The following is a 22672-nucleotide window of genomic DNA, read 5'->3' as shown; positions in this document are numbered from 1 at the left end:
AATGGCACCAGTGGAACTGGAGAAGAAGTTTAAAATGTGTTTTTTAAGATGGCGGATATGGTGGCCATCTTGCATTTCAGACCAATCTAAAAAATAACAACACTTGGTCGGGATCATCTCAGGAACATTTCAGGCAAGTTTCAGCCCAACAGCACTGGTGGAACTTGAGAAGAAGTTTAAAATGTGTTTTTGAAGATGGTGATTATGGTGGCCATCTTGGATTTCGGACCGACCCGAAAAACAACATCACTTGGTCGGGATCATATCAGGATCATTTCAGGCAATTTTCAGCTCAAAAGCACTGGTGGAACCGGAGAAGAAGTTTAAAATGTGTTTTCAAAATGGCGGCTATGGGGGCCATCTTGGATTTCGGACCGACCCGAAAAATAACAACACTTGGTCGGGATCATATCAGGATCATTTCAGGCCAGTTTCAGCTCAATAGCACTGGTGGAACTTGAGAAGAAGTTTAAAATGTGTTTTTGAAGATGGTGATTATGGTGGCCATCTTGGATTTTGGACCAACCCGAAAAACAACATCACTTGGTCGGGATCATATCAGGATCATTTCAGGCCAGTTTCAGCTCAATAGCACTGCTGGAACTTGAGAAGAAGTTTAAAATGTGTTTTTCAAGATGGCGCCTATGGCGGCCATCTTGGATTTCTGACTGACCCGAAAAATAACAACACTTGGTCGGGATCATATCAGGATCATTTCAGGCCAGTTTCAGCTCAATAGCACTGGTGGAACTTGAGAAGAAGTTTAAAATGTGTTTTTCAAGATGGCGGCTATGGCGGCCGTCTTGGATTTTGGACCGACCCGAAAAATAACAACACTTGGTCGGGATCATATCAGGATCATTTAAGGCAAGTTTCAGCTCAATAGCACTGGTGGAACTTGAGAAGAAGTTTAAAATGTGTTTTTCAAGATGGCGGCTATGGCGGCCATCTTGGATTTCGGACCGACCCGAAAAATAACAACACTTGGTCGGGATCATCTCAGGATCATTTCAGGCAAGTTTCAGCTCAAAAGCACTGGTGGAACTTGAGAAGAAGTTTAAAATGTGTTTTTCAAGATGGCGGCTATGGCGGCCATCTTGGATTTTGGACCAACCCGAAAAATAACAACACTTGGTCGGGATCATATCAGGATCATTTCAGGCAAGTTTCAGCTCAATAGCACTGGTGGAACTTGAGAAGAAGTTTAAAATGTGTTTTTCAAGATGGTGGCTATGGCGGCCATCTTGGATTTTGGACCAACCCGAAAAATAACAACACTTGGTCAGGATCATCTCAGGATCATTTCAGGCAAGTTTCAGCTCAAAAGCACTGGTGGAACTTGAGAAGAAGTTTAAAATGTGTTTTTCAAGATGGCGGCTATGGCGGCCATCTTGGATTTCGGACCAACCCGAAAAATTACAACACTTGGTCAGGATCATCTCAGGATCATTTCAGGCAAGTTTCAGCTCAAAAGCACTGGTGGAACTTGAGAAGAAGTTTAAAATGTGTTTTTCAAGATGGCGGCTATGGCAGCCATCTTGGATTTCGGACCGACCCGAAAAATAACAACACTTGGTCGGGATCATCTCAGGATCATTTCTGGCAAGTTTCAGCCCAACGGCACTGGTGGAACTTGAGAAGAAGTTTAAAATGTGTTTTCAAAATGGCGGCCATCTTGGATTTCGGACTGACCCGAAAAATAACAACACTTGGTCAGGACCATCTCAGGATCATTTCAGGCAAGTTTCAGCTTAATCCCACTGGTGAAACTTGAGAAGAAGATTGAAATGTGAAAAGTTTATGCACGGCGCACGACGACGGACGAAGCATGATGACTATAGGTCATCCTGACCCTTCGGGTCAGATGACCTAACAAGAGGCCCAGGGGCCTTAACGGTCATCTGACTCTAAATTAAAAACCTTCTATTATTGTAGTATGTATTCTCTGTAGCAAGTATATAGTGGCACTGTTGGCCATGGTGGCCATCTTGGATTTCTGACCGATCCAATAAATAACAACACTTGGCCAGAACCATCTCAGGATCATTTCTGGTAAGTTACAGCTGAATCCCACTGACGGAATTTGAGAAGAAGTTTGAAATAGGTGTTGTTCAGGAAAAACCATGATTGCGCAATCATGTTACAAAATGGCCGCCGTGGCTACCATGTCGAAGCTTTTACGAAGCCAAAAAATAACCACACTTTGTTGCCTCTCCTTCCTTAACATCCTCACCAATTTCCAGCTCAATCGCACCAGTGGAACTGGAGAAGAAGTTTACAACGTGTTTTTCAAGATGGTTGCCATGGCGGCCATCTTGGATTTCTGACCGACTTGAAAAATAACAACACTTGGTCAGGACCATCACAAAATCATTTCTGGTAAGTAAGAGCTCAATCCCACTGGCGGAATTTGAGAAGAAGTTTGATATAGGTGTTGTTTAGAAGAACCATGATTGCGCAATCATTTTACAAAATGGCTGCCGTGGCTGCAATGTCAAAGTTTTTACGAGGCCGAAAAAATAACAACACTTTATTGGCTCTCCTTCCTTAACATCCTCACCAATTTTCAGCTCAAGCGCACCAGTGGAACTGGAGAAGAAGTTTAAAATGTGTTTTTCAAAATGGTTGCCATGGCGGCCATCTTGGATTTCTGACCGACTTGAAAAATAACAACACTTGGTCAAGACCATCTCAGGATCATTTCTGCTTAGTAAGAGCTGAATCCCACTGGTGGAATTTGAGAAGAAGTTTGATATAGGTGTTGTTCAGAAGAACAATGATTGCGCAATCATGTTACAAATGGCTGCCGTGGCTGCCATGTCAAAGTTTTAACGAGGCTGAAAAATAACAGCACTTTGTTGCCTCTCCTTCCTTAACATCCTCACCAATTTCCAGCTCAATCGCACCAGTGGAACTGGAGAAGAAGTTTAAAACGTGTTTTTCAAGATGGTTGCCATGGCGGCCATCTTGGATTTCTGACCGACTTGAAAAATAACAACACTTGGTCAGGACCATCTCAGGATCATTTCTGGTTAGTTAAAGCTGAATCCCACTGATGGAATTTGAGAAGAAGTTTGAAATAGGTGTTGTTCAGAAGAACAATGATTGCGCAATCATGTTACAAAATGGCTGCCGTGGCTGCCATGTCAAAGTTTTTACGAAGCCGAAAAATAACAACACTTTATTGGCTCTCCTTCCTTAACATCCTCACCAATTTCCAGCTCAATCACACCAGTGGAACTGGAGAAGAAGTTTAAAATGTGTTTTTCAAGATGGTTGCCATGGCGGCCATCTTGGATTTCTGACCGACCTGAAAAATAACAACACTTCCTCAGGACCATCCCAGGATCATTTCAGGCAAGTTTCAGCTCAATCTCACCAGTGGAACTTGAGAAGAAGTTTCAAATGTGTTTTCAAAATGGCGGCAATTGCGGCCATCTTGGATTTCGGACCGACCCGAAAATTAACAACACTTGGTCAGGACCATCCCAGCATCATTTCAGGCAAGTTTCAGCTCAATCCCACTGGTGGAACTTGAGAAGAAGTTTAAAATGTGAAAAGTTTACGCACGGCGGACGGCGGACGGCGCACGGCAGACGGCGCACGACGACGGACGAAGCATGATGACTATAGGTCATCCTGACCCTTCGGGTCAGATGACCTAAAAACCCTGGTTACAAAATGGCTGCCGTACTGGCTTTACTAGTCTGAGAAATTACAACACCAGCTTGTTGGCTATAGTTCCTTAACATCCCTACCAATTTTTAGCTCAATGGACCAAATGAAACTGGAGAGGAAGTTTACAATATGTTTTTCAAAATGGCGACCATGGGGGCCATCTTGAGTATTTGGACAAACCCAAATATTACAACTCTTGGTCAGGATCATCTCAGGATCATTTCAGGCAAGTCTGAATGTAACTAAATGTAACACTCATTTAATTCATACCTATCATATCAGGTAAAACAAACAATTAATACGAAAATAGCAGCATTTTATATTTTAGGCACATTAATTGTCATATAGCTATAGGCTAACACTTCATCTTCTCAGCCATAGTCATCTTAATTAATGCTTATCCATAGGACTGTTTAGTGTATCTTTTGTTAAAATTGACCGGTCTGGAATTTGACTAACCAGATTGACATTTCTTAAGACACTAAGGCAGAGCACAGGGGGTTGTTGTCGATCTTTTCCCTTAAGCATGAAAGTCAGTCGCATAATGACAAAAACAAGTTTTTCCATATGTTAATATTGATCACTTCTTCAGGTTAAAAGATTGGTACATAATGGCAAGAGTTTTTTGATCTGAAGAGAAATAGATGTTGTTTTTAGCCATTATGTACAATTTATTTCCCTTAAGGTCAAAAAAACCTTTTGACATTATGTACATAATGGTGAATTATTTTTTACCTTAAGGTCATTATTTGTTTACCATTGTGTGACCAGATCATATTTATCTAAACTTAAGATATTTTACGCTTCAGGCCAAGTCAGTTGATGTTAAGCTGGTAAAAAATACATGATGGCAAAAAAGATATCTGCCCTTAAGGTCAAAGTAATATATGTATTGTTTGACACTTAGGCACGTCATGCCTATGTCTTTCCCTTGGTTGTCATCTAAATTAAGTATATAGTCACTTTTATCTCTATTAATTGATCTACGGAGACCATTTCCTCAAATATTGACTTTTTTTTGGACAAATCAACTTGGGATTCGGTGCTGCCATAACTATTTTCTCTCCCAGGGGCTTGCCATGAATTTGGATTCCACAGTCCACTGTCAACCCATCATTTCATTTGATACTCTAAACAACACAGGACCACAATAATTTGAAAGCTTAGAGAATAAGGCCAAACTAAATAAAAAGTTTGTTTCTACTAACAGTTAAAGAGACAAGAGGCCCATGGGCCTTAACGGTCACCTGAGTTTTGAAATGTCTCTTTGACCCTATCAGTGACGCCGCGGCATCAGCCCCTGGGGGTCAGTCGGGCAAGCATTTGCATACCAACAAACTGCCTTCCAAAACTGCTTATTCTAACTAAGTAAGAATTAATTCCAAAAGAAATCCAACAGGTGATAGTCAAAAATGTGATTTCCTGATATAAACTATATATAGTAAAATTGAGCCCCTCCCTAGGTCGAAGCAAACATGAGACCCCAGGGTCATGAAATTCACAATTTTAATGGTACAAAATCTGAAGACCCTTCCATCTATGAAGAGTATCTGATTCTACTTCATTTAGAATTTGAGAAGAAGTTTTTGAAATTTCAGTTAATTTGACACTGTTTGACACTGCTTATTAGCCCCTTTAAGTCAGCTTGACTAACACATGTACACCTTCAAACTGTCATCCCATGCTAATTTTTACAGAATTAGAATGAATTCCAATAGGAATCAAACAAATGATACTCAAAAATGTGAATTCTTTACATGAACAAGAGGCCCATGGGCCTTAACGGTCACCTGACATTTGAAATATTTCAGTTAATTTAAATGACCCTTTTTGGCCCCGCCTATCAGCCCCTAGGGGTCAGTCAGGACCAACATGTGCATACCATTAAGCTGTCATCCCATACTGATTGTGTTAACAAAGTTAGAATGAATTCCAATAGAAATCAAACAAGTTATAGTCAAAAATGTGATTTCCCTATATAAACTATAGTAAAATTTACTCCCTCCCCAGGGGCAAACTTGTGACCCCAGGGTCATGAAATTCATAGTTTTAGTAAAGCACCATAAGACCCTTTCATCTATGAAGAGTATTCGATTCTACCTTATTTGGGTCTTGAGAAAAAAAGATTTTTGAAATATCAGTCAATTTGACACTTTTTGGCCCCGCCCATCAGCCCCAAGGGGTCAGTCAGGACCAACATGTGCATAACATTAAGCTGTCATCCCATGCTGATTATGTTAACAAAGTTAGAATGAATTCCAATAGAAATCAAACAAGTTATAGTCAAAAATGTGATTTCCCTAAACTATAGTAAAATTTACCCCCTCCCCAGGGGCAAACTTGTGGCCCCAGGGTCATGAAATTCACAATTTAAGTAAAACACCATGAAACCCTTCCTTCTATGAAGAGTATTTGATTCTATTTTATATAGGTATTGAGAAGAAGATTTTTGAAATTTCAGTCAATTTGACCCTTTTTAGCCCCGCCCATCAGCCCCTGGGGGCCAGTCAGGGCCAATATATGCAAACCATCAAACTGTTCTCCCATGCTGATTAATGTTGACCAGATAAGAATGAGTTCCAATACAAATCCAACAAATAATAGTCAAAAATGTGATTTCCCTATATAAACTATTGTAAAGTTTACCCCCTCCCCAGGGGCAAACATGAGACCCCAGGGTCATGAAATTCACAATTTTGGTAAAGCACCATAAGACCCTTCCATCTATGGAGAGTTTTTGATTCTACTAAATCTGAGATTAGAGAAAATTTTTGAAGTTTTAGTCAATTTGACCCATTTTGGCCCCACCCCTCAGGCTCCTGGGGTGTGTGGACCATATAATTCACAATTTTGGTTGACCTTCAACCATAGTAGCTTTCTGCCAATTTTCATTGAATTTGGTTAAGTGGTTTTGGAGAAGAAGTCGAAAATGTAAATAGTTTACGGATGCACGACGGACGACGGCGGACAAAAGGCGATTATATAATAAGTCACTTGAGACTTCTTCTCAGGTGACCTAAGAATGTGATTTCCCTATATAAACTATAGTAAAGTTTACCCCCTCCACAGGGGCACACTTAAGACCCCTGGATCATGAAATTCACAATTTTGGTAAAGCACCTTAAGACCCTTCCATCTATGAAGAGTGTTTGATTCCACCATATCTGAGAGTAGAGAAGATGATTTTTGAAGTTTTAGTCAATTTGACCCTTTTTAGCCCCGCCCCTCAGGCCCCTGGGGTGTGTGGACCATATAATTCACAATTTTGGTTGAACTTTTGTCATAGAAGCTTCCTGCCAAATTTCCTTGAATTTGGTTTAGGGGTTTTGGATAAGAAGTCGAAAATATAAATTGTTTACGGAAGGACGATGCACGACGATGGACAAAAGACGATTACTGTATTGTTGGGAATCGGATGTGATTTCATAATCGATTAATCGGGATAATCGGATAGCCCCTTCCGATCGATTATCGATTATAATCGGATAAAATGTAAATCAGAGTAATTTATTAAATGTAGTATGAATATTTGAAAAAATGTATTGTGAATTCATGATTAAAAGTTTAAAACAATATTAACAAGTTTCCAATGAACATACCAGATTAATAGAAATAAAAGAAGTCATACGAGACGTTGGTGTTGTTATTTCCCATCCACAATCTGTATAATACTCTCATTAATTGGTACAGAAATCCAGTATTAGAAACATGTCAACGTAATCCAAAAATAAAGCCACTGTTCTAACATAACAGACCAGTCAGTATGTAACTTTTGGTTTCGTTTACTTTAGCATGAATATCACCGGCAAACGTTGAAATTCAAATTGAAACAAGTCACTTGATACGCCATCAAACAGGAGAAAAAAAATCAACTTATCTTTATTAGCAATAGCATATGACTACCAGCGAAGGCGACAAACTGCCGCCTTCATATCGAGGTTTTCTTTATTTGGAGGCCATTTTTTACTTTTCCAAATCCAAAATATTTCCATACTAAAGGTACTCGCGTCTGGGTGGTTGAATAATTCCGCCTCATGTGTCACCGTCTCAAGTACCTCCATTTTGTTCAAGCATATGAGTTAAACAGACGCTTTATAACTGTATATAATTTGAGGGCGCGAAGCGTTTTCGTGACCGGAACAGTGACTAACACAAAAACCAACACAGGGCACTTATTCCGAGATATTTTCAATGGAAATTTCACTAATCGATTATGAATTTAACAATCGATTGTCGCTGTATTTTGGTAATTTCGATTAATTTTCTATTATAATCGATAATCGGCCCACCACTAGCGATTAGAATAGGTCACTTGAGACTTTGTCTCAGGTGACCTAACAATAGTAAAGTTTATAACTTAACAGGTGCAAACGCGACACACCAGGGTCATGAAATTCACAATTTTGCTAGACCACCTTAAGACACTTCCACTGATGAAGAATATTTGAGGTCCTGAGAAGAGGAATTTTAATTTTTTTGTCAATTTGACCCATTTTGGCCCTGCCCCTCAAGTCTCTGGGGGTCAGTCCATGCCATTATAGCACGTACTATTCAAGACATCCCATACTGATAATTCTATCCAAGCTTGTATTATTTCTAATGGCAACTGGAACAAATAACAGAGTCACTGTTTATACAAAATCCTTTCCTCTTCCCCTTTATACAAAATCTTTTCCCCTTCCCCAAGGATGTTTCTGACCAAATTGGGTTCAAATACATCAAAAACTTTATGACTAGTAGCGATGTAAAGGAATTGCCTCAATTTCCCCTATTGGGCCCCACCTCTCCAGCCCCTTGTGGGTCAGAGTCAACATTTATGCAAAACTCTGATCCCCTTCTGCCAAGGATGTGTCTGACCAAACCTGGTCAAAATCCAGTGAGAACTTTTTGACAAGTAGCGATATAAAGAAATTACCTCTATTTCCCCTATTTGATCCCACCCATCTGGCCCTTTAGGGGTCAAAATTTGTCATTAATGCAAAATCTGTTCGCCTTCCCCAAAGGATGTTTCTGACCCAATTGAGTTCAAATCCATAAAGAACTTTTTGACCAGTAGTGATTTGAAGCAAATGGGAAAAGACGGATGGTGAGGAAACCTATATATAGTCCCCCTGGTTTCACCGGTAGGGGACTAATAAAGTTCAAATATATCCTGCACTGATCAACAAAATCAGGAAAGTTTCAACAATTTCTAAGAAAACTGAGAAGAAACATTTTGAGAATTTGATAGAAATGTGCCTTACCATGAGTTCCTCATTAAGGATCATCTTGCTGATGATGGAGTGAACGACTGTGCGTTCCAGCTCGAACATGTTAGCCAGCGTAAAAAGGCTGAGGGAATCGTAGACACTACTGTATGTAAACAGGTAGGTACGTAGACTTTCTTCCTGGATCTTTGTAGTGATCATCTCCTGCACTTTCAATGGTTTAAAGAAGAGATCCCAAACCTACAAACAAGTGATGATTCTGTAAACAACTGTCATGTTCACAAAGGAAAACCAAAACTTCCCTCTAAACCCCTCAAAATTTTTACCCTAAATCTTGACAAATTATCAGCAAAACTTTTTATTGTTCATACTCTTGAAAATTTCATTAATAAGTCCACCAGGAAAACCAATTTGAAATATGTAGTTTTAAGGAATTAGATTGACAAAAGATTCATAAATACAATTTCTGATGCTCGAAAATTTGAATGTACACAATTTCCCTCGTGAAACTACATGTACCAGCAAGTATGTATATTAATAGAAAGAAACAGCTGAATGACAAAAGTCTTATTAATCTTTATAATCAATATCTAATTCTATCAATCATTTCCGATTTGAATAAATTTTGACACAAACACATATCATCAATCTACAGAAGTTACATATTAATCAAGGCTCCACAGACCATTATGGAGTCCATGGGCCTGTTCGTTTATGAGGAGAACCCAGTTTGTCTGTTTTTAAATGTAATATTCCAGGCATATATTTTGCAAATATGCAAATGTGAATGTAGGCTTAAAAGCCTTTGTCAAGGCTTGTCTGTAAACAACAAAAAACAACCAGGTCCCTCCTTATTTCAGAAACGAACAACTTAAATGTTTGGACCACGATGATCGAAAACAGCCCTAGGTATTGAGAGTACACAAGCTTCACAAATTTCCGTTAGTTACAAATTATTCTATACCTTAGTGCTCATCTTCTCATTAATGATGAAGTTCTTGCACTCTTTCCAGTTTCCTGTCTTCATGGCCTTAGAAGCAGCCACAACATGCTCTCGCATACTCTCTGGCGGTCCTGTCAGTGTCTGTCGCTCACTCATCCGTAAAACGTGATGGAAATTCTTACTGATCATACGTCGACGTGCATCCATTTCATGAGCTGTTTATTGTAAACATATATAAGGATTCCTATTCAGTATATGTGAAATGTAACAACATAAATGATTGAACCTATTTTCATTGCAGTTGAAGAAAACCTGAACTTTTACTTTCTATAAGTTGTATTACGGATTGACTCTCATTATATACTTGCGTCAGTTATACATAGAGATCATATCTACTATTCTGGTAGTTTTAATTTGAATTCCATACCTGATTCAATAAAGTTTTCTTATATTGTCTTTTATAAATGACCTTTCACCTTGTCTACACATGCTATGTAGACTTATTTTACCTGGAATCCTACCTTTTATGCAAATTAAAATGTGTTCAATTCAAGTTAACCTATTTGATCTTTTAACATCTGACATTTATATGACATTTGTATTTCTTTCACTTTTAAGTAAGTCTTGTAACCCATCCACTGAGTGTGTTTGACTAGAAAATGTATTGACTGTGGTCTAAATATTGAACGAGTGATCTAACTATTGAAGGAGCAAACTCACTTTGGTTACATGTGAACTGAATGTGTAGAGAAACAAGACGTTATTATGCACATGTCTAGGCTTATCCACCAAATTCACTTTGGTCTGACCACATCAACTAGATATCACCTACGCATGCATCACTATTTGGAAGCACGGCAGTGATTGGTTGTTGCTTATAAATTTTGTAATTGTACGGAAGAGCCTGACTATAGTAAATGGTTGATCAACTTGTATGTACCTGCCATGTAGGGAATCTCCATCAGCATGGCCGACACCAGGTAAACACACTCCAACTGCTCCAAGTTGATGTGCATATGATACGGTAATAGACGTCGCTTCTCAATCTTCTCCTGTTCTGGAGTCCTCTCATGCTGCCTTTGTAGCAACAGTCCCTGGTGTGTAAAAAAAACCATTAATATATTGATATCCCTTAACCTTTGACATGGCGAAGAAACATAACAAAAATGGCTGGTACAATGCTGTATTTTTTCCAGCAAAGCCCTAAGGGTCGAAATATAGCCTCCAGCTCCAATCAGAGGGGTGAGCTTAAAGTAAACAATGAAATATTCAATGGTTTCCAATATGCAAAGCATCAAATTAACATTAGTGAAAATATATGTTTACAACCACTACCCATTATTTTCCCGACACCTAAATTCAGTTTTTTTTTACAACAATTTTATATACTTTTCAGGATACCCATAATTGATGATTGATAACAACAAAACTTTGTATTCCAAGCATTTTAGAGCTGCAAGTTTGTTCATCCAATTGTATTCAGGGTGATCTTATCTGTTCCTCTTAGTTACAGAATTTATCTGAGTAAAGATATATTAATCTGTGGCTACCTCCAGTGAAAATATCTGAAGATTTATGCCTACAAAGTCAATACTGACTAGTTGTCTGCTGGCAGTGTCACTGATGTCATGGTCAATTGATATTTATTTCAATATTAGTGTGGTAGGATGCAAAAGCAGTGTGGTATACATAAATTATCAATATTCAGAATATGTAGAAAATAGAACCAAAAAGTTCATGCATGCATATTCTCATAATTATTAATGTCAATGTGTGTATATTCCATACAAAAATATTTTAAGTAGATCTACTAGGAAATTCTTGAAATCAAATATATTGTATAATTCCCTGCAACATCTACACTGTTACAGCAATACAGTCTCAACTGAAAAGTTTCTCACATAATATTGACTGAAGTGCCACCTTACCTGTGCCAGAAGCTCCTTGGCACGGCCTCCACTTTGTATATCGACTAGAGCATTGTGGGCATCCCGTGTCATTCCCTGTCTGAAGGCACACAGACCGAGTTGTACCATAGTTCTGTTGTACAGGATCTATAGAAGGAAAGTCATATGTTCCACCTTAACATACACACCAAATGTATATCTATTTATGTGGAAGTCATTGGATCTACAACATTCATGTGAAAAACAGATGTCCACTTCTCAGGAGAGCAACTCACAGGGTAAATAAATGAATTTAAAAGAAAATACCTTACATTGTTATGCTTTCACTTTCATAAACATAAATAAGAGATATGGACGATTGCTTTCCACCAACCCATTATCATATCGATTATAATGACCTACCAATTCTCCTTGGAAGGTCACATATGACATGAACTCCGATACATATTAACAATATACAATAACATATAAATTCTGATAAATATTGACAATACACATTGTAATATGGCTGGAGTGTTTGCTTAATTTTCATTGACCAATTTCCTTTTTTCCTCACAAGAACCTATCAAAAAGTAACTCAGCTGGGATATTCCCCAGGCATTGCGAACCTGTTCATGCTATTTTTAGCACGAACAAGTCTCCTATCACACAACGTGTTACTTTTACAATATGGCAGAAGAGATACCCCAACAAGGTTTCGATACAATAAACGAAGAGGAATTAAAAGGTATTTTGAAGAAAACAGACTTGCTGAACACCCGGAAAAATACTTCAGGTGCAACAAAACTATTCCGGACATATTAAAGTTCCAAAGGTCAGTCTGCATGCTGACTTTGAAAACTTTAGTCAACATGATTTGGAAAGGAGTTATAGGATGTTTTATTCATTTGTTTTAGTTGGCCATATTACAAAAGAGTTATTGCCTTTCATGTTTGGTAGTCTCGTGTACACCTCAACAAAAGTCAATAATTGTATAATTAATATGTACTCTGATACATTTGACAATATACAATAACCTCTGACCTGTGTTGGGACATCCGAGTGGTGTATGTTGTCCTGGAGATGAGACATGAGCATGAGGTCGCGGGCCTGATACCAGCGGTCATGCAGAGCATGGTGGTATATTTGGCACAACATGGCTCGCGTCCTCAGACGATCCGTGTTATCCTTGGCGTAGATGTATTTACACAGCTCACCCATCAGGATCTTACTTGTATCCACTCCCTATTAAACACAAAATGTCATGTATTGATTGTAACAATTTGATGCAAATGTTGTCCTTCTGGACAACTGGGAACTCGCGGCTCTTTTCATCATCAGTATGTAATTACATTATTTCAAAACGTTAACATTGAGAGCTATACACAGGTACAAAAATATAACAATATATCAATATTTTCAAGAAACAGTTTCACCTTTGGTCTTACTTTGCATTGTTCTGAACTAATGATTACCAAACTGCTGATGAATTTTCAAACTTAAAGCTAACAATATACAGTGCTCCAGATAACTTTTGAACAGGTGTTATTTTTTTTACCCATACCTTAAGAAAATGGTGTTTTTTTCCCACTCGTATCTTAAGAACACTAGCGTAAAGCGAGGGTCCATACTGACGGAATAAAACACCTACAGACCTGTCAAATGCCCCGCATTTTGCGGGTCACTCCCGGAAATCGGTCTATAACCCGCAGACAGAAATAGCACCCGACGGGTGTTTTGAATCTCCCGCATTTCAGTAAGATCTCGTTTTCGTTCGAGCTACCTCGGATTTTTTCTTTGACGCGTAGGAACACAATTTGAGACACCGAACAGATAATCCAACAACAACAAAAATGGCGTGTACGAAGGCTTGCACAGGCAAGTGTTAATACTAAATTCAGGGGTGTAAAAATCCACTTGCCCGACGCCCGGTACAAGTAGTTTTTGAGTTCGGGCAAGTGAAAAATGTTGGTGTACTTGCCCTGGGCAAATGAAAAAAATATTGTCTCTATCTTAACTTTCATGTTGGATTTCCAGAATCCCGTGTTATATGTGATTCAGAAGAATTATTGTAGTGGAATTGGATATATTGAAATATATTAAAAACGTAACAATTAGCTATTGAAACTACTTTATTTTCGTGTCTGAAATGAAAATTCTAAAGCCGAGGAAACTAGGTCGCCAGAGGCACATTCAGTTCAAAGACATTTTAAGGACATTTATGCTGATAAAAATAATAGAAACTGCATCTGAAGTATGAAATAGTGATGCACAGAGTTAACTTACTGCAATCTATGCCTAAATGTTCTTATAAGACAACAGCAAAAGGTTTTAACATGTGAAAACGATCTTTGTTTATGCTTGCTGGAAGTACAATTTGGCAACTAATAATGAAGACGGAATCCGGACCAAAAGTTCCGGAATTGAAAAATAATACAGAAAAACTAAAATTTTAATGCTTGTGGTTCACAATTAATTATAAAAATAATTCTTTTAAATTTAGATGAATATTTTTGAAGGAATGAAATACTGATTGCTGATTTATCAACCTTCCACCAATGTTTTGAAGATGGCAAAAACAGCTACAACAACTTACAATGTAAAACATTCATGTAAATGAATGAAGTGTGCATAGAAATGCTTATTAAATGACACATGTTGATAAATTTTTTCAGTTTTATTGTTTTTATTTCAAGTGAAATGCCGTTACGCGCAATGACCCGCATTGGAGTGCTATGACCTGCATTTTTATGAGTAATGACCTGCATTTTGTTCATGAAAACTTGACAGGTCTGCACCTAGATATGACTAAATGGGTTTTCTTGGGTAAATAAATATCTCATTTACCATATATGTAAGGTAGATGTTATGTCACGCCAGATTTTATTGTATTTGCACAAAATATTAGCGACACCAAACGGTGTCGGAGAATTCCATGTTTTCATATAGTAGTGCGCTATGGCCCTACACCATATATATACATGGTGTCAGGGCCAGAGGAAACTCGAGCTGGTTGTGTTGAAGCCGTCCACATTGCCTTTTGAAGAATAGAAAATGAAATGGACTCCACTTTTTCCAGAAAATCCATTCAAATTATATACAGAGGGGCCACATTTTATCTGAAATGACTCAATTTATGTAAAACCCTGATGGGCAGGGTGGCTGCAGCAGGGGGGGGGGGGGCAGACCCTATTGAGGCAACACAAATATGATAATGTACTAAACTTACAATACTATTATACTTACATCAAAGCTATCGTCAAAGATTGTACGATCAAACTGAAAAAAACAATTTGGATAAAGTTATATATATAATTCAATATAATCTTAAACATGACCATTACATTTTTAGGATACCTTATGTTATATATTCTTTATTTTCATTAGGAAAACACAGGATTTAGTATTCAATATATTGCTACAATTTTTTACTCACAGTAAGTCTTTAAACAGTACAAAAAAGTATTTTTTAAGCAAATTATTTTCGCTGTGGTTCATGTTTGATAAAACCTCCTGTTGGATGGATATTTTACTGGAATAGCCTTAATAACCAGAGGCCAACTCGATTTGCACTCTTCTCAGAAGATTGCATTCCGTTATTCATAAATCGAGTGAAACCGGAAGAACATAACCCAAAACAAATAAGTTTTTAAGTTTTCTCAAACACTATGACACAAACATGTGCATGTATGTGTCATAAATCCTTCTCTAGTGAAACTCATCACTCGCACACTTAAACATGGTCGCCGCCATCTTGGAAGATTTATCCAGCTTCGAGACAGAAGAGGTAGAAGATCTTCCAGAAGCAGAAGAGCTACAAACCGGAAGCTATATTCTAGAAGGAGAAGAGTGCAAATTGAGTTGGGCTCTGGTATACTAATGATGGACGCAGCAAATCAATTTTTGTAGAGTACCTACAATGTCCCTATAATCACCTTGAATAGTCAGAGAGTGGGATACAATCACTATATTCTTTAACCAATCCTGCAGATACTAGTCTGAAGATCTGTGAACACAAATAACATACCTTGTAATATGTATGCTCCACTCTACGGAGGTAAATACGACAAAGCTCTGCAGACGTTGCTCGACACGGCTCATCTGGTGCTGATCGGAACTCAAGGTACTGCTGCAGCTGTTCCAGGATTTCACACATGATCGATTCGTCTTTCAATCTACAAACGGCAATGATTTCTATCATGTCCATCCAAAATATCGACATGGGAAATGTCTTCAACAATGATACTTCAAAAGGTTTGAAATCACAATGTCAAAAGCCTTTAATTTTCGCAGTTAAAATTTCATGTATCGAGTGGTACAAACTTTTAACCTTCACAATGCCTGTGTATTCTTGCCGAGACCTGAACTTAAGACTGTTTCTGTACTGAACTTTGACCTGTACCTGTCTACATATGATAGCTTCACATGAACTTTTACCAGTACCTGTCTACATAGTACCTACTGTGAGCATCACAACCCTAAACTTTGACCCCAACCTGTCTACATATTCTGTACTGTGAGCATCACAAGCCTAAACTTTGATCCCTACCTGTCAACATATTCTGTACTGTGAGCATCACAAGCCTGTAACATCTTGGTGAACTCTTCATCCAGTCTCTCGACTAAGGTCAGGATACAGCCTCGCACTCGATACGGTGATGTCTGTCCAAAATAATCTATTCATTAATACTTTGTCACAGCTGTTTTGTCCAAAATTATTACTAAAATTTATAAAGATTATGGCAATGTTTGCAAATTCATGAATTAATGTGAAGACTATTTTGAGTTACACATTTATTCCTTAAACTCATTTTCTTAATATCTTGATATAATGAACTTTATGAAGAAAATACTACTCACATCAAGGATTTCACTCTCCTCCAGAATATTATCTCCTATAGCTATATCTCTGTTCTCCATAAGGACACCCAACAACTTTTTGATGAAGTTCAGACACCTGTAAAAAAAGAACACAGACGTAAATTTGAGGATACATGCTACCTTTCAGTGACATTGACACTTAAGGCTACATGCTACCTTTCAGTGACATGGACACTTAAGGCTACATGCTACATTTCAGTAACATGGACACTTAAGGCTACATGCTACCTTTCAGTGACATGGACACTTAAGGATACATGCTACCTTTCAGGGACATGGACACTTAAGGATACATGCTACCTTTCAGTGACATGGACACTTAAGGATATATGCTACCTTTCAGTAACATGGACACTTAAGGCTACATGCTACCTTTCAGTGACATGGACACTTAAGGATACATGCTACCTTTCAGGGACATGGACACTTAAGGATACATGCTACCTTTCAGTGACATGGACACTTAAGGATATATGCTACCTTTCAGTGACATGGACCCTTAAGGATATATGCTACCTTTCAGTGACATGGACCCTTAAGGATATATGCTACCTTTCAGTGACATGGACCCTTAAGGATATATGCTACCTTTCAGTGACATGGACACTTAAGGATATATGCTACCTTTCAGTGACATGGACACTTAGGGATATATGCTACCTTTCAGTGACATGGACACTTAAGGATATATGCTACCTTTCAGTGACATGGACACTTAAGGATATATGCTACCTTTCAGTGACATTGACACTTAAGGATACATGCTACCTTTCAGTGACATGGACACTTAAGGCTACATGCTACCTTTCAGTGACATTGACACTTAAGGATACATGCTACCTTTCAGTGACATGGACACTTAAGGCTAACATGCTACCTTTCAGTGACATTGACACTTAAGGATACATGCTACCTTTCAGCGACATGGACACTTAAGGCTAACATGCTACCTTTCAGTGACATTGACACTTAAGGATATATGCTACCTTTCAGTGACATGGACACTTAAGGATATATGCCACCTTTCAGTGACATTGACACTTAAGGATATATGCTACCTTTCAGTGACATGGACACTTAAGGATATATGCTACCTTTCAGTGACATTGACACTTAAGGATATATGCTTCCTTTCAGTGGCATGGACACTTAAGGATATATGCTACCTTTCAGTGACATTGACACTTAAGGATATATGCCACCTTTCAGTGACATTGACACTTAAGGATATATGCTACCTTTCAGTGACATGGACACTTAAGGCTACATGCTACCTTTCAGTGACATTGACACTTAAGGCTACATGCTACCTTTCAGTGACATGGACACTTAAGGATATATGCTACCTTTCAGTGACATTGACACTTAAGGCTACATGCTACCTTTCAGTGACATGGACACTTAAGGCTACATGCTACCGTTCAGCGACATTGACACTTAAGGATACATGCTACCTTTCAGTGACATTGACACTTAAGGATATATGCTACCTTTCAGTGACATTGACACTTCAGGATATATGCTACCTTTCTGACAAATGAAGATGTAATGCTACAATCATTTTGAACACAGACTCTATTAAGTTGCGTGATCTTGTATCCAATCCAATTGATTGCTTGTTCATTAATATGTTTGAATCCATCTTAAATTACACCATACATATTATGTAAGCCTACCTTCATATGGAGACTAATAAGTGGTATTATCATGAAAAGACAGCAGACATTATCAATTAGAGTAACATTTTCTTGGAAAGGCCAGATTAAAAGCATCAAACTCCTTAAATGGAATAATTAAGGCAGTATCTCTAATGCAAAGCTAGCATACATCCTTAACTGGTATACTGCCCACAAATGAAAATGGTAAACTAGAATTGGTTAACAAATAAGCCATCCACAAACTTAAAAAATAACTTTTACACTAGGTGAGGGGGCTTATTAGAGGATATATCTGGCAGTTTAAGCTAGTATACCTCCTTAACTGGTATAATTATATTTGTATCGAAGGTATCAACAATCATTGAGAATTCAGTGATATACATACACCTCCCACATCTCTGTCCTCATACAGGTGGCAATGTTAGGATTGTAGTCATAAATGGCGGCCAGGATGTGAAACATAATTTTCACACTGATAGCTGGTCCCAGACCTTTGCCATCAGCAATGGTCATCAATTCCTTCAGCAGCTCTATCTGTTCACTTCGGTCTGTTCCTTTCTTTCCTCGGGCAGCTATGATTTCTGCCAGTTTCTTTACGACAGCTTCATGTGTGATGTCAGCTTCCTTAGCAAACATAACTGTCTTTTCCTGAAATAGTAGGAAAAAAAATTGAAATAACAACGAACCAAGAAATTTCATCATTATAAATTACAATAATTTTGAAGTTCTACCACTCTTTTTATTTAAGAAATATTGTTCCATTTTACATCCATGGTTATAATCAAATATTTCAGTTATTTGCAAAGTTTTGCAGATGTTTAAAGGAACACTTATGCCTGGAAAATGCTTTTGCTTCAAAACAACAGAAACATGTTGCAATAAATGAACATCTTGTAAATAAACAGAATGAACTTGTGAAAGATTCACAAAAAAATCCACAAAACAATAAAACTAAAACACAATTGGAATGCATCCAGAATTTGTATACCTGAACTGGGTAAATAAACCAAACATTCTGTGAAAGGATAAAATAAATACCTTAACAGCCGAATAAGCTGGTTTCTTCACAGGTTGCCATTTTGGCCGAGATTCTTTCTTTGTCGCTCTCTCTTTCTTTCCTTCCTTCTTTGGGCCTTCCTCTCCAGGTTTCCTGAAAAAGGAATTCCATCATTCACTAGAATGTAAGAACTTTTTCTCTACATTTTTCTGCCTATACTATAGTCTATCAATCTTGGTAGTCAGAGAACAAATTCATTATTAACTTTCTGTACAATTATAACTAACATCAATTAATTCTAATATGGCTGCCTGTCATGATCAGCCATTTTGTTTCTTTGACGAGAGGAACCTACATATGAAGTTTGAGTATTATCATCTCAGTGCTTCTGGAGAAATAGTGATAACAAGTATTGTTTTAGGAAGATGATGGACAAAGAGTGATTTGAATAACATGCAGTCATCAGATGGTGGGCTATTAATATCATATACTCCTTACTTTTTCAAGAACATGGCAAGTGTGTAACCTCCTGGTCCAACTTCCATTTCATCATCTGATGATGATGAGTCTGTTTCTGAGGAGCTCCAGTCACTAAGATCATCGTCATCAAGATCATCACCCTAGAAACAAAACAGAACAATATTTTTATAAATCAAGTTCATAGGATTTATACACAATACTAATATCTGAAAATTTTGTGACAACCATCTATTAAGAATCCGTGAAGATTGTACAATTATTGTATAAGTAACTGTCAGAAGGGGACTGACTACATCTGGTACAGAGACACCAGTGTAGCTAATTATCCTTCTGTTTACTGTCGGCACAAATCTACAACACTTTATCATACAATGACAAAGTATATATAATATAAGTGCCAATGTATTTAAAGAATAACCTCCCTGCATTTGTTCATTTTCCAATATATCAACCTTGATTTCCATCTTCAATTTCAGACTATTAAATAAAATTAATGTTGATGATTTAAAAGAAGAACATGTAAATTTAATATTTATAATGAAGAATTTCATAATGGAAAGACTAGTCAAGAAATGAGCAGGTCTATAATCATCCCGTAAGCATAAATTAACAATAATGATATCCTACAGATTTATTAATGATCAAATGTAGAAAGACTATATAGAGATTTATAATAATAAAGTGTTGATTAATCAGGCTGATCAAAATTAACTACATTCACTAAAGAACTTCATACAGAAATTTGCTTTAATTTTCCTTTCCATCATTAATAAATTTCAATATCATTTTTTTCTCAAATAATACAAGAATACTGAAAGAATATGTATGAAATTCATTACTTGAGTGCAGAAGATATGCAGTTTGCTGAATCATAGGTATGATTTAGGTTAGGACACTTGGAGGGTTTGACCTTAGGGCACCCCACAAATCTCGTCAATACAGTTACCACTACGTTTACATGTTGGGAACTTACAATATTATACACTATGCAAAGCAAACTTTATTTTTAAATGTGTACTAAGTTGTGATAAAGAATTATAAAATGTAATGTTTAATCAAATCTGAAGTAAGATATATAATATCAATAATATTGCAAAAACCTTTTATCTGTTAAGAATCCGTGAAGATTGTACAATTATTGTATAAGTATCTGTTAGAAGGGGACTGACTACATCTGGTACAGAGATAACAGTGTAGCTAATTATCCTTCTGTTTACTGTCGGCACAAATCTACAACACTTTATCATACAATGACAAAGTATATATAATATAAGTGCCAATTATTTAATGTCCTTAATGTTTACTACAACATGTAATAACTAGCAACATTGCAAATCTAATACCCAGGGAGAAGGTCATGGTAAGCCTTCAGATTGGCTTATAAAACAGTATCTATTATCCCACAAAATGTCTATTAAAATCTTACCTTTATGTATTTAAACAAATCCATGTTTATTTAAACACTTACTGAAGACCACATAGTTATGGCTATAGTTAGCATAAAAACATCTACCAAGGACTTAAAAGTAAAATATCACTGCAAAAATTTACAATAACTTTCAATGCAAGTTGATTCTTTTTTCTAGATTGCTGACCTTTATTCTAAATTAATGAATTGATAGAAATAATGTTTGATTATGGTCAGCTCTGGGGAAGCAATGAACGAGTTAGCAGGTGTGTCTACGTACCTCCTGTTTCTGGAAGGCAGGTGTAGATTCAGGTATAACAGGTGCCGGGGCCACTTCTTCAGTATCCACCTCCTTCTCCTCCACTACAAAATTCAGATATTTCTACGTGTTGGTGATAAAAGGTAGTTACATAAACATCAAGATGACTATGAAGAAGTCTTTCATAATGAAAATGTAAAGAAAAAGAAAAAAAGTTTATAATAGAGCCTTTTCATTTCAAATTAGCGTTATTAATCATATGACTGCATATCGTACATAGATTACAAGAATCTACATTACATATGTTTTTTTTACCTCTTTCCTCGTCATCCTCATCTCCCTCATCAGGATGCTGCAACAGATGCACAACTGTTATGTTCAGATTTTTCTTTTTTGAAAATTCAATAAGCATTGAAATAGGAATAATAAATTTTTCTTAAAATGAACAAATTTCATTCTTCTCAGTTCATGAATATGTACATTTAATTTCTCAATAATAGGTCAGATACCATGCTAACCTATAACTTTACAACCAACTCCAGCTTCTCGGGTAAATACTACCAACAAACCACAGCAAAGATTTATAACCAGTAATATCAGATTACAACTTCATTTCAACCAATTTTATTGTACAGAATGTAAAATTACAATTTGATTAGACAACAGGTAAAGCCTATATCAGTCTTCTACTTAAACTTATTACCTACCTCTCTGTAATTGGTGATTTGCTCCTCAAAATCGCGATTGTATTTTCGGAGCTTTTGTCGAAGCGTGGTCAGACCTTTGGCATTGTTCTTGCTCATCTGTTTCCTGGCCTCTCTATCCTCCCAGCACTGTTAGCAATCAGAAAATGGCACACTATATGATATATTTATATATATATATACACACACAGTGTTTTCAGTTTCAAGAAACCAAACAGTTATCAGTTCTGTTAGGATATTAACTGGTAGGATATATATTCCAACACTGTTTATAAGCAATCATTACAGGTTCATAGCCATGATTTATCATTTTGTGAAATAAATACATCAAAAAGAAATTAAAGCATGAAAGTTGTAATAAAATTTCAAATTCTACTGCATCATTTATAATACCGGAAAAATGGACAATGAATTTCCCACATAATTAAAGAATTAAGAAGCAAGAATTAGATAAACTAACCCTTATATAAACAAAAAAGTAGGCTAAGTTCAAACTCTCCCAACGTAACAACTAAATTCTTTGCGCCGATTCACTATGTGACAAAATATAGCTCATGATGAAGGAAATTGT

General features: G+C 37.1%; 1 protein-coding gene across 3 annotated transcripts in view; it reads right to left on the bottom strand.

The window, feature by feature from the left end:
• Window positions 1–22672, bottom strand: part of LOC117332954 (eukaryotic translation initiation factor 3 subunit C-like) — a 40891-nt gene that overhangs the window by 10765 nt on the left and 7454 nt on the right. For all 3 annotated transcript variants that reach the window (XM_033892041.1, XM_033892043.1, XM_033892042.1), the window contains exons 6-20: window positions 22105–22230; window positions 21713–21749; window positions 21419–21501; window positions 19749–19870; window positions 19292–19403; window positions 18639–18901; window positions 16575–16671; window positions 16264–16376; window positions 15742–15889; window positions 14961–14993; window positions 12759–12959; window positions 11757–11882; window positions 10769–10922; window positions 9850–10043; window positions 8922–9125 (exon numbers count right to left, since the gene is read on the bottom strand). In XM_033892041.1, the coding sequence (XP_033747932.1) occupies window positions 8922–9125; window positions 9850–10043; window positions 10769–10922; window positions 11757–11882; window positions 12759–12959; window positions 14961–14993; window positions 15742–15889; window positions 16264–16376; window positions 16575–16671; window positions 18639–18901; window positions 19292–19403; window positions 19749–19870; window positions 21419–21501; window positions 21713–21749; window positions 22105–22230 (2013 nt within the window). The remainder of the gene's footprint in view (window positions 1–8921; window positions 9126–9849; window positions 10044–10768; window positions 10923–11756; window positions 11883–12758; window positions 12960–14960; window positions 14994–15741; window positions 15890–16263; window positions 16377–16574; window positions 16672–18638; window positions 18902–19291; window positions 19404–19748; window positions 19871–21418; window positions 21502–21712; window positions 21750–22104; window positions 22231–22672) is intronic.

Source organism: Pecten maximus, chromosome 8 (genome assembly GCF_902652985.1).
Source record: "Pecten maximus chromosome 8, xPecMax1.1, whole genome shotgun sequence".
NCBI classification, from domain to species: Eukaryota; Metazoa; Mollusca; class Bivalvia; order Pectinida; family Pectinidae; genus Pecten; species Pecten maximus.
The sequence above is the reverse complement of the archived record's forward strand: the minus strand, read 5'-3'. Positions and strand labels throughout refer to the sequence as shown.